Genomic DNA, 18,664 nt, shown 5'->3' with positions numbered 1-18,664 from the left:
GGTTTGGGGAGGTGTTTAAGCCTTGAAGGTGGAGCCCTCATGAATGAGATGAGTGCCTTTACGAAGAGGCTCCAGAGAGATCCCTAGTTCATTCTTCCATGTAAGGACACAGCAAGAATGCTCTGGCTTATGTATCAAGAGGAGGGTCCTCACCAGAACATGACCTTGCTGGTAACTTGATCTTGGACTTCTCAGCTTCCAGAACTGTGAGAAATACATTTCTACTGTTTCTAAGCTACCCAGTCTATAGTATTTTATTATAGCAGCAGCCGAAGTGGTCTAAGACAGTATCCTTTTTTTGGGGGGGGGGCAGCAGGGGAGTTGTTGAGATTCATACAAGAAGAGATGGTGGCTCAGACCTCAGCAGCTGAAGTGTAAAGTGATGGACACTCAGCACTTCTGTCCACCACTGCAAGTTAGAAAGAAAGTATACCACAAGGGCACCAGAAACCACAGGAAATTGGCAAGCCCAGACAAGCACACTGGCAACCACTGCCATTTCACATAAGGATGCTCCTTTTCATCAGTGGAAAACCTCATAAGCTCCCAAAATGTGGAGACATGGCTGAGCAAGTCATCTCTAACCTTCACCTTGAGCTGGAGAGGGCTTCAGTTAGAGTCAGAAGCTTATCAGTTGCAAACAACAGAATCCACTCCAGCCAGTGTAAGCAGAAAGCACTCCTAGAATCTCCAGGAGAGTCAGGGAATGAAACTTCCAGACTATGAAACCTGAAACCACACCCAAGTTAACAACGTCCATCCACCCAGCAGAGATTCTGAGCCCAGTGACCGCTGGGCACGGTCGCCTCAGCCTGCACCAGTCAAAGCACCAATAACACCCCACTCTTCATGCCTTTCCCCTCTGATCAGGCCAAACCCTTGATGCATCTCCATGTTCACCTCTCTTTCCCCTGAAGGGAAGTCTCCTGCATGAGCACCTGACCAGCGAAGTACAGGTCACATGTCTGCACCCTAGCTTCAAAGAAGACTGGGAAAGCATGCTGCTAGCTTCCTTCTTGGGGAAGCGGGACTTAGAAGATAAAAAATTCCCCAGGTATATGAAATACGCTGAAGAGGAGCCAACAGGGGTGTTTTCAGCTCCCATCGAGCGCTGAAAGCCTGTGATCAAGATTGAGCACAGTCAGAGCATCCATCACCTATTTCTTACGTATTAAACAGGGCCACCTTAGACAGAATAAGGCTCCCTTTGTTTTGGAATGCTTTACTTCCACTCAGGACCAGCTACATAATTTACAGGTCCCAGTGAAAAACGAAAATACTGTGTTCCTTGTTCAAAAATTAAAAATTTAAAGACAGAGACAGAAGAACATTAAACCAAGCATGGGCCCCTCTGAGCATGGGTCCCTGTGTAACTGCACAGATCACAACCCTTGAAGCCGGCTCTACCTCCTTTTTCTTCTGGTTGGCCAGTAGGATTTATGTCATTTGGACACTTGTCTAATCTACTGTTGCTAGACATGGTGGGAAGAGGTGGTAACTCAAGTGATATCCTCAATAATAAGATACATGGTAAGGTCTGGATCCCTCTGGAAACCTATTAGAGCTCATTGGGTAGGGGGAGAGGTATCATAAAATTCTGGAACCTACACAAAGAAGAAGAAATGATGAATTCCAAGGCTGAATTGAGAACAAAAGTTGCTTTGGCAAGCTTGTTCAATCTGCCTCTCTTTATAATGCTCTACTTCTTGTCATGGCATATGGGTTGTTATGGTGAGTGAACTGGGACAGCATTGTGAAACGTTACAGAGGTTTTCTTTTTTCTTTTCCTTCCTTCCTTCCTTCCTTCCTTCCTTTCTCTTTCTTTCTTTCTTTCTTTTTCTTTCCCTTCCTTCCTTCCTTCCTTCCTTCCTTCCTTCCTTCCTTCCTTCCTCCTCCCTCCCTCCCTCCCTCCCTCCGTCTCTCTCTCTCTCTCTCTCTCTCTCTCTCTCTCTCTCTCTCTCTCTCTCTATCTCTCTTTCTTTTCTTTCTTTCTTTCTAGAAACCTTGGTCAAATGTATTCCCTGAAGCTAAGGTAAGACATCCATAACCTGGTATTTCATGACAAAGGATACATGTGTTCAACATTTATATAAAAAGAAAAAGAAATCCCAAGTTTCAACCATCCATACCACGCTTCTCCAAAACCCATGGGCCTCAGCTACGAAAAAAAAAATCTTGACACTGGTAATACCTCATGCTCATATGCACCCCTGGAAGGATTCTAGCTGTAAGTCTAATGCCCACCTACAATGCTCAGGCGGTCTGAATAGGGATCTGACAGTGTCAGCTCTGGGAAGGTGAGATAGAAGGCATGTTACCCTGACAAGTGTCCTTAAATGTGCTGAGGTGAGGAGGAGAGATGCAGGTGTAGAAAAGATGGGAGTTCAGTTTGGGACAAGAGAGACTATTTCTGGTGTCAAAGTGCAAAAGAAAAGCAAAGACGTAAATGGTAGGTGGAGTGTGAGGTTGGAAATCTGAGAAGACTGAGGAAATAGAAAGAGGAAGGGGGAAGTGAGTTCAGAGGGTTCTGGAGCAGAATCCAAGTGTTAACATTCCTGGGGCCTTATTTAGTGCAGCAAATGGAAAAGCACTCCAGTGATGGAGTCAGTCCACCTGGTTGTAACACTTCTCCTCCATTACTAACTGGGTGACCTTGCAGAAGTGATTTAACCTTGTCAAGCCTCAGTTTTCTCATCTGCAAAATGAGGATAGTAACGAGAATTAAAAGAATGATTAAAAATTGACAACAGTGATTGGTTCATGGTAAGAACTCAATAAATACTAGGCATGGCGATGATGATGGTGATAATGATGGTGGTGATGATGACTGTTAAGATGATGGAGATGATGAAGGTGACTGATGGTGATGGTCAAGGGACCTGCCCTCTCCCGAACCCTGGAATGAGCACCATGGCGTTGGGCGGCTGAGTGTGTAGACCCCACAAGAGAGGGGTAATGATGGGAGATAAGAAGGAACCAAGAGAGAAAGAGATTGGAGGCACAGGGAGCTAGTTGGGAGACCTGTGCAATCATTCCCAGTGAGATCCCTGCCCAGTGCCGTGTCTGAAGTGATCTCTAAATACGCATGAGATTGAATTGTAAATGTGTGTTATATAAAACAATCAAGCTGTGAGGATTCCCAGCTCTACAGTGAACACTTGGGCAAGTGGTTACATAAAATGGAGTAGAGGCTCTGTCAGGAGGAAGAAAGAGCTCTGCAGTCAGGGCAGCAGGTTTGAGGAATGGCTCTGCCCGCAATGGGCAATTCTTTTTCTCTCCAGAGGTTTACAGGAAATGACAGAAAGCGAGAGCTCTCACCCCCAGTTGCTGGTCGCTGGGGCACCAGAATCTGCGAGTTCTCACATCTAAACCTCCCACGCTCACTTTAGGTGAAAAAGGGAGTGAGAACAGGAAGTGTCTGTGAGGAGTTTTGGTGTTGTTTTCCTCTTCTGGAAATGGTTTGTGTTGTGTCAAATTACCACACATAGATGACGTGTATGTGTTTATTTCTCTTTTTCTGATTAGAAAAGTAATGCATGCTCATTAGAGAAAATTCGGAAAACACAAAAAGTCAAAAGTCAAGAATAGGGATCACTAATAAGAACATTCTCCAGAAATCACTGCTCCGCTTTTGGGCTTATTTCTTTCCCTTTCATTCATTTACAATATGCGTATAATACAAACATACATCCACAATGTTACATTTGTATTATATTTTAGACAATTAGATCATATAAATAGTTTTATGTCCTATGTCTTACACTGATCGCTGGCATTTTTCTATGTCACGAAATGTTCTTTGAAAATTTTTAATTTACAAACAGTGAAATGACTTTATGGCATACAGTTCTGAGTGTTGGCAAATACAGATTCCTGTCGCCACCACCATAGCCAGTGATCCAGAACAGTCTTGTCACTCCCCTCAAATTCCCTCAGGATGCTCCTTTTCAGTTAGCCCCTCCCCCTAGTCTTAACCCTGAAACCAAAAAGTTCTCCATTCCTATAGTTTCACCTTTTCCAGAATGTCCTGTAAACAGAATTATACGGTATGTAGCCTTCTGGTCTGGCTTCTTTCACTTGGCATGCTGCAACTGAGCCTCACCCACACTGCTGCATTTATCCATAGTTAGTTACGAGTAGTATTTCACTGTATAGATATACCAAGGTTAGTTTATCCATTCACCAGATTAAGGACATTTGGGCTGGTAAACATAACATATGGTAAACATAACTTTTCCTATTTGAATACTATTCCATCCTACAGATATACCAAAACATATGCAAAGAGTTCCCTATTAGTAGAATGCTTAGTTCCCCTTCATTATAAATAACCCTTAAATGGACATCATTATACGTAACTCTTTGCCTACCAAACATGTATGAATACACTTATATAGTATACATATATTTGAAGCTATCAACAAACATGCAGTGTGCCCTGCTGGTTGTATAAGAAAATATAAAAATATATATATATACAATTCTACCAAAATTTTCTTAAAATGTTTGCTTATATAACAAACAGTCTGAGTCTCAATATGTTGTATCATTAGGAAAATAAGAAAATAATAACTAGCTTTAATTCTAATGCAGTAGTTCTTTTTCCCTGTGCTGTACAATAGGTTCTCACTAGTTATCTATTTTATACATAGTGTATATATGTCAGTCAAATTGTTAATGCAGTAGTTTTAACCGGTTAAATAGAACTAGCTTAATTTCTGAAATCCTGACCCTGTATATCATTCAAAACCCATTTCAGGACATTGTTTTCCCAGCAGGAAGCTTCTTTAGACAATGGAGTCACCTGGTGTACACAGAACAAGAAGGATGACTGGGCAAGAGCAGGTTTCAGGACTGCAGGCTGCTTAGCGCAACATAGCTGGGTTTCTAGTTATTACATCTGAGCAACTGAAGCCAAAGCCACTAAGAGAGGAAAGACAAAGCTGGCACTTCGTTCTGCATAAATGGACAGGGCTTCTCTTTGAGTAGATGTTGCTGCCCTGCAAATTAAAAAGGAAATAGAAAAAATGTCAGTATTGGTGGATGACACCTACTTTCTGCACACTGCGGAAAATTTAAATAGTACATGGGACTTCCCTGGCAGTGCGGTGGTTAAGAATCTGCCTGCCAGTGCAGGGAACGCTGGTTTGATCTCTCGTCCTGGAAGATCCCACATGTTGCGGAGCAACTAAGCCCGTGCACCACAACTACTGAGCCCGCATGCCACAACTACTGAAGCCCACGCGCCTAGAGCCCATGCTCTGCAACAAGAGAAGCCACTGCAGTGAGAAGCCCGCGCACTGCAAAAAAGAGTGACCCCGGCTCGCCACAGCTAGAGAAAAGCCCACGCGCAGCAATGAAGACCCAATGCAGCCAAAAATAAATAAATAAATAGATAAAATAAATAGTACAGAAAGTTACAAAGTGAAAAGTAAAAGCTCCTTAGCTTCCCTATTCCCACTTTCCATAGAGAATCATCCTTGATAGTTTTGATTTGTCCTTCCAGGAACGCGATACACACTCTCCCCACACACACACGTGTGTGCACACACACTCCCACGCACACACACACACACACAGACTCACATATCCTTTTATCTAAGTACAAGTGGAATCTACAACTTGTTTTTTTCACCCAACAGCACATCTTGCACATACTTCCATATCAGTACACGTGGAGTTTATTCATTCTTCCTCATGGGTGAATTCTGATTGTATGGATGTACCATAAAGTTCCCCAAGTTCCCTACTGATGGACATCGATGGACATCACATCATCACAGTTTAACTGGTGAGGAAAAACCAGTCATGACATAAAGACACTGAGAGAGGATCTGGCCAAAATAGGGACTCTGGTCATAGCAAATAGGGTCTGACCACCAGATTTTTAAAACAGAAATTACTGAATTCTTTGAAAGCAATTAAAAAACAAACTTTTAAAATTATGAAACAATCTGAGGTTTTTATTCCCTGGATCCCGACTAGTGACTGGGGTCCTTGAAAGTTGCTTACTCCATATGAGTGCTATTCGCCCCTTTTTTGCTAAAGGAATCTCGAGCAGCCCACAAATTTGTACTAGGGCTCCTCCGCTGGACATTTTCTATAATTGCACTTCTAATTCAGTTAATGTTCCAGACAGTTCATTCAAAATTGATTAGTATTTTTGCTGTTAAATAATTAACCAATTAAGACAAAGACAAATTTACTTTTACTTTTTAAGAAAATAAAATATACAGAACTAAAACATAATATGAGTCTCCCTTCGCCTTTTTCCAGTTCTCACTCCTTCCTTAGCCATTGGGAGTTTATCTTAGATCTATCATTTACATCTATTATCATGCACAAACAGAATATAGTTTTGTTCCCTTTCACTTTAGATGCATGGGTCCACTTGTCACATTTTAGCTTAAGCTTTTCATGTCACTGTGAGGCTTTGCTTGAGGGTGGTGTTTATGCAGAGAAAAAAGCACATTGTTTGCAGTTACTTTGGTTTTAAAAAATTAATTCTAACTATTAAATTTATAAATTCAAAAGCTTGACTTTCCCATCCACTTTTCTAGTTAATTTATGAATAGTATTCTTTTAATTTAAAAGCCTAGTCAACTCTGATAATAACTTTTAAGGGGGCTTCACAATTATTCCAATTTCCTGAATATTTAAACTCAAGTTATTTTAGGTTAAATTATTTTAAACTTACATTTTAACACATTACATTTCTTTATAAAATATTTTAAATGACTTTAAGTGAGCAAAACCTTCTCGAATACTTAATTCTAGTAAATCTAATAATGTATAAAATTTAATCTTAATTCTCTTAAACATTCCAGTACTGATTGAAAACTTACTAAAATTCTCTTATAACTTTCAACTAAAACTCCTAAGTCTGAAATAAGTTTTTTTGTTTTTTTTTAAATCAGTTATTTAATAGTTACACTTATATTGGAATCACAGGGCTATTCCAAGAGCTATTCTTAAATGACAAACTCTCTAAAATGTTGTAAATAAATTAAAATGATGTAAATAAATTAAATATCAAAAAATACAGATTGTTCCTAAACTTACCACAAAAATAATGCGATTTGGATTCTAAACTTTTGCAGGTTCCAAGTCTTTTACCCCATTATTCCTAAGCAAGTGAAATTTGCCATCCCACTTCTGTGGCCTAGGGCCAGGGCACAGCGGGGGAACACGTTTTGGAGAGAGAATTCAGGGCAAGATGGGAAGTCTGATGTTTTCCCTTGACCCTGACTGACACAGCGAACCCTATGTCAGTAACATGAGCATGTCTGTTTTCTCATATCCTCACCAATCCTGTAGATTATCCATCACTGAATTTTTGGCCAATATTATAACCTATAAGCATATAAAGTTGTTTTCTACATGTTTTTCCACTTAATTGTTTGTGAGAATTTTTCCATATTGCTGCATGATTATCAGGATTACGGTTGTTTCACCTTCACCCCCAGCTTTATGGAGATATAACTGACATAAACCACCTACAATTGTTTTTAATGGCTACATTCTATTCCATGTAGTAAGTATAACCCTTTGATGTAACCATTCTCGTACCCTTGAATATTTAGCTCCAGCTCTCAATGTTTGCACTTCTGATACTGCATTAAAAAGAATTGTTTGTGAACATCTGTGAGCATGTAGATTGAATCTATATTTTGAATCATGTCTTTAGAATAGGGTACCTAAAGTCTGACTTAGGTCAAAGATTATGAATATTTTTATAATTCTTGATACATATTATCAAGTTGTTCTCCCGAAGCATTTTAGCAATTTACAATGCCATCAAGCATTGAATAACATCTTTAAAATATTTTTCTGCTGGGCTTCCCTGGTGGCGCAGTGGTTGTGGGTCCGCCTGCCGATGCAGGGGACGCGGGTTCGTGCCCCGGTCCGGGAAGATCCCACGTGCCGCGGAGCGGCTGGGCCCGTGAGCCATGGCCGCTGAGCCTGCGTGTGCGGAGCCTGTGCCTCCGCAACAGGAGAGGCCACAACAGTGAGAGGCCCGCGTACCGCAAAAAATATATATATATATTTTTTTTTTCTGCTATTTTTTGTCACGGTATGTTAAAGAAGTTGAGGTGGAAATTGCCCTTATTGAATGTGTAGTTCATTATTATTAGATCAATAAAATAATGTTTCATATTTGCCACTGATGGTTCCTCTTCTGTAAATTATCTACCAGTATTCTTTGCTAAATCATTTTTAAAGGAGATTAGTAAAATTCCTTCCAAAGTAATGAAAGTGGAGAAAACCTCAGCAAAGCGTGAAAGAGGGTTTTATTCTTGACGTTCAATGGACTTGGGAAAGAACTGTCATAAATAAATCTGTTCAGCGGTCACTGAAATAATGCCCAAAGAAGGAAAGAACAGGTCAGGAACTATAAACCTCTTACTTCTCTGCTGTGGTGTGAACGCCAGAAACATCTGGAGGCAGTGTGGTTCAGTGGGAAGAGCAAGGACTTTACACACCGACAGACCTGGGTGCCACTTCTGCCTCTAGCCAGTCCTGAGTGACTTTAAGGGGTCACTTAACCTCTCTGAACCTCAGCATCACTAATGGTGATCAAACTGCCCACCTTCCAAGAATGTGGTTGGATGCAATGAGATGATGACTCCAAAGACCAGGTTGACAGGCTGACATGTGCAAAGTGCTCAGAAAGACCCGAAGACTGGTGAGGAGAGCTGCCCTCATTCACCGTACAGAGCCTGCAGCAGGGGAGGGAAAAGCAGGCACCAGTGCCAGGGTGGCCCCACTTGCCCATTTTGGGAATGGCAGTGTAGGGTGCAACAAGTTTTACAGGAAGGAACTTTACACCATCTGTATCTGCATAAAGTTTAAAGTCTGTTTAAGGAGATAGAGTAAAACCAGAAAGGCCTAAGTTACACAGTAACAATAAGGACACTTACCTCTCCAGACCTTATGAGGCCCCCTGCTCACTGGAGAGTCTCTTCTATTAAATCCCCACAACAATTTTATTCCCCTTTTTTCCACCTACATGAGCCACAGCTGGATTCTGTTTCTTACAATCAAAATCTGTTACTTCTACACATGCTGCCCCTGGTCACTTCTTATAGGACAAACTCTCACAGAACCCGTGTCATTCCCTTCAGTTGCCCAGCCCCTTTCAACATCCTTTGTCTCAAATCTATGCCTCCCCAGGGTAGAAAAATCAATCATTTGTTCACTCATTCATTCATTCCTCAGTGCCTACCAGGCTGCAGGCTCCCTCCTAGGTTCTTGAGTCACATTCATCAGCAAACAGAACAAGGAAAAGCCCCTGTCCTCCTGGAGTTGATGTTCTAACAGATGAGAAACAGGTAATAAAAAACAAACTCAAACAGGTAATAAAAAACAAAGTCAGAAGATGATAAACAAACACTATAGAAAAGAAAAGTAGAGCAACATGAAGGGGTTTGCAGAGCTGACGGTGCAGGCTGCAGCTTTAAACATGGAGGTCAAGGTTGCCTCAGGGAGCTGAGATGTGAGCAAACACAGTAAGTGAGTGAGTTGGCCACATAGGGAAGGACTTCCGGGCAGAGAAAAGAGCGACCAAGGCCCTGTAGTGGGAATGTGCTGTCAAGTCCCAGGAGGTCACTGTGGCTGAGGCCCAGTGAGGGAAGGGGAGGAAGAAAAAAGTCGGAGAGAAGTGGGGCTGGGGGTCCTGGGAAGGCTGTTTGGCATTAACTCTGAGTGATGTGGGACTCACTGCGGGGCTGTGAGCAGATGAGTGACATGACTGAATTTTAAAGGACTATTCCTTATACTATGTGCATGTTTGAAATTTCCCTAATAAACAATAAAAATAAAAGGCTAACTTCTTAGTAGCTGGGTTTCCAAGAGGCCCAGTGGCTCAGAACAGGCTGGTCACAGTAGATGATGGGATTTTCCATTAATTTTGTAAGTTGAATCAACAGGATTTTTTGCTGAAGGGTGAAAGAAGGGAAGGCATCAAGAATGGCGCTAAGATTTTAGGAACAGGCATTTGGAGATTTTTGGAAAGGTGGGTTGTTACCATCAATTGAGACAGGGATGTATGGGTAGACCAACCGAGGGGTGTATTAGTTTCCCGTTGCTGCTGTAATCAACTCAATGGCTCAAAACACCACAGTTTTATTTATTCTCTTACAGTTTTGGAGGTCAAGAGTCTGAAACCAGTTTCCCGGGTTAGTTGAGGTGTCAGTGGGGCTGCTTCCTTTTGGAAAATCTCCTAAGGGGAGACTCTGTGTCCTTGACCTTTATCTACCTTCAAAGTATATCATTCTAATCTCTGCTTCCATCACCACACTGCCTTCCCCTCCTCTTGAACCAAATCTCCCTCTGCCTTGTTCTTATGAGGACACTTACATTACATGCAGGGCCTACCAGCATAGTCCAGAATAATCTCCCCACCTCAAGATCGTTAACTTCATCATATCTGCAAAGCCCCTTGTGTAATATAAAGTAAAATCCACTCATTCCAGGAATAAGGACCTGCGTATCTTTGGATGCCATGACTCAGCCTACCACCCTGGGTAAATTCAGTCCGGTTTGGGATGTGTTGCATCTGAAATATCTATTAGACATCAGAGTAAACTGCTGAATATACAAGTGTGGTGCTCAGTACAGGGCCTGGACTATAGAAATACTCATTTTGGAGTCACCAGCATACAGATGAGATTTAAAGCCGTGAGGCTGGATTTAAAGCAGAGATTCAATTTCCCAGCCTCCCTGGAGTTAGATCACAAACACGGGCCCAAAACTCTGCCAACCAGATGTACCCACATCTGGGTATAGCTGTGGGCAGAGTAGATTAAAACAGCAGGTGCCACCGAGGGTTCATTGTAGCCGGGGGTGCCCTGGCACCAGCTCTCCGAGGCAGCCGTGGCAGACATTCTAGAAGGAGCATCCAGGCACAAGCATCATAGGAAATCCCCGCGGTGTCCGTGCCCAACAGGCTGCAGGCGGATCTCCCCTAGGGCAGTTCTGGGTGGGACTTTGGCATAGCCTCCAGCCCTGCTTCTCTGGCTCTCCCAGGAAGACTCTGAGTGACCCAATATCCTTCAACACATCCCATTTCTGCTGAGCTACCTGGATCTGGTGTGCGATGCTTTGCGATTATGAGTTTCGACCAATGTGCTCCTTACTTGAACTTTAGGAACCTGAAGCCTGCGCCTGGGTCCAGGCTCTGGGGAGTCTTTCTAGTATCCTGTCTAGAAGGGAGGTTGGGCGCCGTCTTCACAACAAACCCATGTGCAGTTTCCATTATTTCAGTTTTGTAGATGAGAAAAATGTCAAATTCAGGTCATCTGACTCCAACTGCATTGCTCTCACCATGGCCAGAAGGGTCAGTGTCCACAGGACTGTGGGCAGGAAAGCACAGGGTGTCTTCAGGGAAGTGGATCTGAGCCTGCAGTGAAAGTTTCTAGTGGGGAGCAGTGGGTGGTGTGTTTAGAAGGAGGTTCTTATAACCAGGAAGGCCAGGCCAGAAGTTTAGACTCGGTAGCAGGGAACGTTGAAGGTTTCTGAGCAGAAGGGACAGGAGAGTGGATTTCATTCTCAGGTGAGGAAAGTGAAGACCCAGGTACACAGACTGTTCTTTACTTCCTGTGAGAGGACTCAAAAACATGCGTGCCTAATTCACAGACAGTGAACAGCAGAGAGTGGGAGAGGACTTAACCTCGCCAGCCACCCTGGGACACATGCTGGTGTTGGTGGATCTCTTATCCCAATTTCTAGTCAAAAGAGCCTAACAGTCACGAGGGTGAATTCTGGAAACCTCATAGACTCGCTTCAGACCCACTCACTGGCTGGGTAGTCTTTTCTTGGGCAAATCCTTCATTATCTTCCCTAAGCCAGAGTTTCTACACCCCTGAAATGAGGGTAACAGAACCTATCCGTATCGGTTCAGATATAGGTTTGGTTGCTGTTGAAAGGACCCCAAATCCCAGGGGCTTAGACAAGACAGATGTTTGCCTCTCTCTCTGTAACTGTGCAGGCTGATACTGTGTTTCCATGGTAGGGGGCACCCAGCCTCCGTCTATGGCATGCTCTGCCATGCCCAGCGAAGGTGGCTCATCACCACACCTTCTGGGTCCATACACCAGCCAACAAAGGGGGAGGGAATGAATGTTCTTTCCTTTCAAGTCACCCACATCACTCGGCCACAGAGGAAACAGAGGCTGGGAAGTACACTTGTTATTCTTGGCAACCATGAGGCCAACTAACATTCAAGGGTTCTATTACTAAATGAAGATGGGAAGAAGAGCTATATGGGGATGATGAGCCATCTCTCTGCCTGTCTGTTTGTCTGTCTGTCTGTCTTTCTCTCCCCTCTCTGTGTCTATCTAATGGACTAGTTAGAAGGATGAACAGAATGTCCTATGCAATGCACACAGTACAGCCCCTGGCATACAGCTGATGTCCAGCCCAGATTAGTTCTCTTCTCCTTCTAGATGGAAAAATGGATCCTACAGACATTTATGGAGCACCTACTCTGTGCAATTGTGATGAGGCGCACAAAGAGGAAGTTCATGCAATCTCTAAGTCGAGTGTTGGAGACAGATGGTGAGGAATGAATTACAACATGACTGGAGAGAGGGAAGTGCTGTAGTTGGGTTGTGCACAAAGTCAATGGAGCACAGAGAAGGGAGTTCTTACATCCACCTACAGAATTAGGAAAGCCTTACAGACAAAGGGACATTTGGAGTTGGGTCCTTAAAGGTACATACAATTTTAGCAGATAGGAAAGGAGGGGAAGAGAACTCAGGTGTTGGCATAAGAAATCTTCCTGCCAACACAAATCAAAACAACAATAAAGGGCTTCCCTGGTGGCGCAGTGGTTGAGAGTCCGCCTGCCGATGCAGGGGACGCGGGTTCGTGACCCAGTCCGGGAAGATCCCACATGCCGCGGAGCGGCTGGTCCTGTGAGCCATGGCCGCTGAGCCTGGGCGTCCGGAGCCTGTGCTCCGCAACGGGAGAGGCCCGCGTACCACAAAAAAAAAAAAAAAAAAAAAAAAAAAAACAAATAAAGCATCATGTTTTATCCAGAAGACTGACTAAAATTAGGTATAGATACAGGTACAAGTACAGATAATACCCAGGGTTAGTGAAGAAGGGGAGAAAGGGGCACCTGTCACATACTGTTGGTGGGAGCGCACACTGGGGCAGCTTTGTTGAAACATATCAAAATTCAAACTAAAAAGACATCCTTTGACCCAGCAACTCCCTTTCTGGTAATCTTTCCTACGCAGACGCTTGAACAAGAGCTCAAGGTATGCAATCAAGGATTATATTTCAGCATTGTTTATAATAATAAACAACTACAACCACAACCTACAATGAAGTCAGCCTATGACTGAAAAATGGTTAAATAAATGGCGAGTGGCCATCCTACAGAATACTCCGCAGCCACTAAAACACGGAGTCAGAAAGTACGCACAGACAGAAAAGGATGACGTCCTTATATCGTTAAGTGAAAAAGGGCCACAGCAGAACAGTCTGTCCAGCATGACTGCTCTTTGTACAAAAACAGAGGCAAGTAAATAAATGAAAATAAGACCAAACCAAAAACAAATAGATGAACAAACTTACATCTCTGCCTGGTAACATATGTGTATGTGTGTGTACTGGGATGTATGGGAGAGATGGACCAAAATGTTGAAAGAAATTACTTTGAGGAAATGGAAGTAGAGGGAGAAGCCTTCATCTTATCCACTGTTGATGATAGCTAAATACTGGAAACAATCTAAATGTCCACCTATGGGCAATGGGTTAAATAAATCATGATGTGCGCACACAACAGAACACCACAGATAGGAAAACAACACCAAGACACTCTTATGCGAAAAAAGCACGTTGCAGAATCCTATGTATGCTATCATTTATACTAATAGTATAGGGCTTCCCTGGTGGCACAGCGGTTAAGAATACACCTGCCAATGCAGGGGACACGGGTTCGATCCCTGGCCCGGGAAGATCCCACATGCTGCGGAGCAACTAAGCCCATGCGCCACAACTACTGAGCCTGCGCTCTAGAGCCCGTACTCTAGAGCCCGTGCTCTGCAACAAGAGAAGCCACGACAATGAGAAGCCCATGCACCGCAACGAAGAGTAGCCCCCGCTTGCCTCAACTAGAAAAAGCCCATGCACAGCAATGAAGACCCAACACAGCCAAAAATAAAAGCAAATAAATTAATTAATTTTAAAAATATATATACATTAGGATTGAGAAATGTAAACTTTACCACTTAAATGGAGTCAGGAAGTCAGAAGGGGGAGCTCTCATGCAGTGCCACTCATCAACTATAGGAAGAATTGTTGATTACAGACCCCAACAGAATCATCCACAGGAGCAATCATCAATCATCAACAGGCCACAGCAGGAGAGATGTGCACTGCATCTTCCGTAAGAAATCAACTACCCCAGCAACTCAGCCAATGAGAAACTGTCATCACCTTGAATTCTCACTTTTCTCTGACGGACTTTCATTCAAAACACCCCCTCCCAACTTCCTCCTTTTTCTCTATAAAATAAAGTTCCTCTCTTTCATTTATTGGACTTGTCTATGGCTTTTGCTATAGCCTGCTTGTCCCGAACTGCAGTTCCTCTGCTATTCCCAAATAAACCCATTTTGCTGGTAAAATAACTGTCATCTCTAAGGGCAACAGAAATAAGTTTTAATAGGTCCTCCTGCCACCCCATTCCCAGCCTTTGTGCTGAAGCTGAGGCATCAGGGCAGCCTCTGCTCTGTGGTACATGGCAGGGGTTCATTCAGCTCAGCTGCACAGATGTTCAGCAAACCTGCACCAACCCAGCAGCTCAGATATGGAGAGAAGTGCAGTGCAGAAGTACCAGTCTTACTCTGCAGCCAGACGTTTTAGGGGGTGGGTGTAAAATGATATTGCAATCCACCAGCATTCTATAAAGAGTACGGACTGATTATTTTGGGGAAGCACGGAAGTTGGGTTAAGACATTCACTTACGAATATAAGGCACAGTCAGGATGAGTGCTGTGTTGCACACACTTTAAGAGCTTCACTGGTCTATAAAATGAAAAGAAGTAATATTTAAGGGATTATTTAAATGACTTTCATTCATCAGACATTTATGGGGGGGCCTGCAAGGTACTGGAGATACAAAATCTTTGACCTCGAAGAACATAGTTTCTTTTTCAAAATATTAGCCAGCATTTATTGAGCACTTACTATGTACCAAGAAATCTGATTACATATTTTACATAGATTATGTCATTTAATCCTCACAACAGCCAAACAAAGCAGGTACTATTATCATCTCCAATCTACAGTTGAGAAAGCTGTCCAGAGGAACTTGCCCAAGTTCTCGCAGTAGCAAGCTGTGGAGCTGGACTTGAACCTCCACTCCAGAGCCCCAGCATGGAACCACTTCTGTAAGGATGTATGATTTTGCTTGGAAAAACCTCTTGATAAGAATTTTGGGCAGGTTGGACTCGAAGCACACAGGTGATGGCTGGTGCCCAGGTTTCAGTGAAGAAAGTTAAATTGCTCTGAACAGTAGAGGTAGAAGATATGGGGTCCAGGCAGCCAGGAGGGAAGGGAAAGCAGCAGTGAAGATAGGATCCAGGTAACAGTGGGAGGAAGGCCAAGGAAGGATCTCTGGGTAGGGGGACCAGAGAGGACTCTGGAAGAACAGGAAACAGGTTTGGTCTATGGCACGCTATGTGACCCCTCCGTAGGACTCCCTACTTCTCAGTCTACACTATTCAGATTTTGTGTGTGTGTGTGTGTTACCGGGCCTCTCACTGTTGTGGCCTCTCCCATTGCGGAGCACAGGCTCTGGACGCGCAGGCTCAGCAGCTATGGCTCACGGGCACAGCCACTCCACAGCATGTGGGATCTTCCCGGACCAGGGCTCAAACCCGTGTCCCCTGCATTGGCAGGCGGACTCTCAACCACTGCGCCACCAGGGAAGCCCTATTCAGATATTTTTTACAAGAGTAGTTTGTTATTGCTGTGTTACGTCCCCCCAAAAAGATGCATTGAGTTTCACTGAGTCTGGATCAATACAGCACTAAGCAGAAAACAATCAAGAGACAAGAGAGGCTTTGAAGAAAGACATCGCCAAAATTTGCAGGAATCCTGGGGAGAACTTTCAACTGCCACAGGACAGAGGTCAATGTCACCTGAATTTTGAGAGGCACCTGGCTTGGGTTTGATTTTTTAACCTTGTTCGCTCTCCCATGTTAAGCCTGTTGTTATCACCTCTGGGCTCCCAGGAGCAATAAAAACCCTACCTTAACACAGAGAAAGCCTACGAGCAGTACAAAAATGGGAGCTGGGAGGCTGAGCCAGGCAAGGGAGGAGCCCTGAAACCAGCTTTGGTGGGGTAAACTCGAGCCAGTAAAAGCAGGCTGAGACCCTGAGGCTCACAGCCGTGAGTCAGGAATGAGACCCTGGCTGGGCTCCCACACTTGACCTGATGACTTATAAAAAGACAGCCTCCTCGGGGGAGGTCCTGGACCAAAGCAAAGGGGTCATAACTGTGGAATTTTTAGCCATATTTTTCTCTATCATTGAGCTGTTTTAGAATAAGAATTACCTTTTATTTAATTTACTAAAATCTGATGACTTGATTAAGAATTAGAGTTCTATAGTAGAAAGAAAAGAGGAATCTTCAGGGCCACACAATACTGGGTTCAAAATTCAGCTCTGTCACCGAGTGGGAACCTTTGGGAACTTGCTCAACCTCTCTTAACACTCAATTTACCCCTCCATGAAAAGCGGATATTTATATAAACCTTAAAAACAGACAAAACTAGGGCTTCCCTGGTGGCACAGTGGTTAAGAATCCACCTGCCAATGCAGGGGACATGGGCTCAAGTCCTGGTCTGGGAAGATCCCACGTGCTGCAGAGCAACTAAGCCCGTGAGCCACAACTACTGAGCCTGCACTCTAGAGCCCGCGAGCCACAACTACTGAGCCCGCGTGCCACAACTACTGAAGCCCGCACACCTAGAGCCCATGCTCCACAACAAGAGAAGCCCCCGCGGTAAGAAGCCTGCGCACCACAACAAAGAATAGCTCTCGCTTGCCTCAACTAGAGGAAGCCTGCGCATAGCAACGAAGACTCAACATAGCCAAAAGTAAATAAAAATAAAATTAAAAAAAAACAGATAAAACTAACCTATGCTCTTACAAGTCTAGAGAGTGGTTACTACTGTGGGCAGGCGGGGACCCTGAAAGGGAAGCCAAGGGGAGACTAGGGGTGCTGGTTGTGCTCTGTTTCTTGATCTACATGCTGGGTACATGTGTATGTTGAACTTGTGAAAATTCATCCACCTGTATACTTACGGTTTCTGCATTTTTTCTGTACACAGATTATATTTCCAAAAAAGAGTATGTGCTTCACTTTGTTTTCAAAAGAGGGTGATAACAACACCTAACTTGAGAGATTCCTGAGAGCATTAGCAATAATAGATGAGTAAAATGGTACAGCTTCAAGCTGTGGAAGAAGAACAGCTTTGAGGGGCTTGTTCTCCTGGGGAGTCCAGAGTAGGGGGAGACCCATACTTCCAGGGGCTTTGCTCAGGTGGGACAGTTACCAGGTCCATAGAACTTTTGAGACAGCAGAGGGCAACAGGGCTGCCTGGACGGTCACGGGCACTGGCAAAGACTGCAGATGTAATGGGCACCCTGCCATACCCACAAACGTTCGGGAAAGCCACTAAGTCCTTGCAGTGTTGGACTCCAGCCCCTAAGGAGACAAACAGGCCTGCAGACTCAGGTGCCGACACAGAGAGAAGAAGGAAGCAGCAAGGTGAGTAATTCCCAGTCCAGGGGAGGGCTTTCAACCGTTGCAGGGTTTGAGCCAAATTTACCTACATTTCCAAGTATCAGGAATGCCCTGAAATGATCTCTGATTATACGTATATAAAGTGCCTGTCCCATAACGTGCTCAATAAATGGTAGCTATGGTGATTTTCCTGTTGGTCCACAGTCACCATGCATCTCTCTGTAAGTATCTCAAACTCCACCTTAGCACATGTCATGTGCAGTGTGGCATCCAGAGATGCAGGGGCCACAGTCCCTGTTCTCAGGTGACGCACATGCAGTAAGCGAGTGAAGAGAAAACTAGACATACACAAATGACAAAGGGCTGCTGTCTGTCCTTTAGCGTCATTAAAAAGGACTCTGGACAGAAGTGGGCGGGGGCCAGGCGGAACCCTGGCCAGAAGGCCCTCCCAGCCCCCACACCCAGTGACAACCCAGAAGGCACAGTTCCGTGGCTTTTGGAGCTGATCTCTGAAAAACCTTTTCGGCAGCCCTCTGCTCCTCCTTTGAATATATACACTGACTATAATATGCCACCTACGTGTAGTCATTGATACAGCTATACTGGAAACCCATTTTCTCCAGTCTCTCTTCCAGGATTTTCACACTGCCTTCTCCACAGGATTCCCTGAAACACAAAAACATAAAAACTATCAAAATAGAAGGAGAAGAGGATGGGGGGAGCTGTTTCTGTGTTAATCAAAAACTATTTTGACCGTGTGCTCCCTAGATGTTCTCCTCTCTGGAGAAATATGTGGCAAATTCTCTGGACCCAAAAAGGCTGCCAGCAGTCAAGCCGCGGGTGCCCAGGACGGGGTGCTCTGAGCCTTCAAACCTGCCCGAAGTTTTGCAAGTCACACGC

General features: G+C 44.1%; 1 protein-coding gene across 8 annotated transcripts in view; it reads right to left on the bottom strand.

Annotated features, from left to right (window-relative positions):
- Window positions 1-18,664, bottom strand: part of BST1 (bone marrow stromal cell antigen 1) — a 51,993-nt gene that overhangs the window by 19,062 nt on the left and 14,267 nt on the right. For 4 of the 8 annotated variants that reach the window (XM_032633226.1, XM_032633228.1, XM_032633230.1 and 1 more), the window contains exons 7-8: window positions 18,344-18,430; window positions 14,977-15,036 (exon numbers count right to left, since the gene is read on the bottom strand). In XM_032633226.1, the coding sequence (XP_032489117.1) occupies window positions 14,977-15,036; window positions 18,344-18,430 (147 nt within the window). Of the gene's footprint in view, window positions 1-3,489; window positions 5,001-14,237; window positions 14,296-14,976; window positions 15,037-15,066; window positions 15,653-18,343; window positions 18,431-18,664 lie in introns of those variants that run through there. The other 4 variants (XR_004350065.1, XM_032633231.1, XM_032633233.1 and 1 more) reach the window with 4 other exon arrangements.

This window comes from Phocoena sinus, chromosome 5 (genome assembly GCF_008692025.1).
Source record: "Phocoena sinus isolate mPhoSin1 chromosome 5, mPhoSin1.pri, whole genome shotgun sequence".
Taxonomy (NCBI): domain Eukaryota; kingdom Metazoa; phylum Chordata; class Mammalia; order Artiodactyla; family Phocoenidae; genus Phocoena; species Phocoena sinus.
This window is presented reverse-complemented; position numbering and strand designations above follow the sequence as displayed.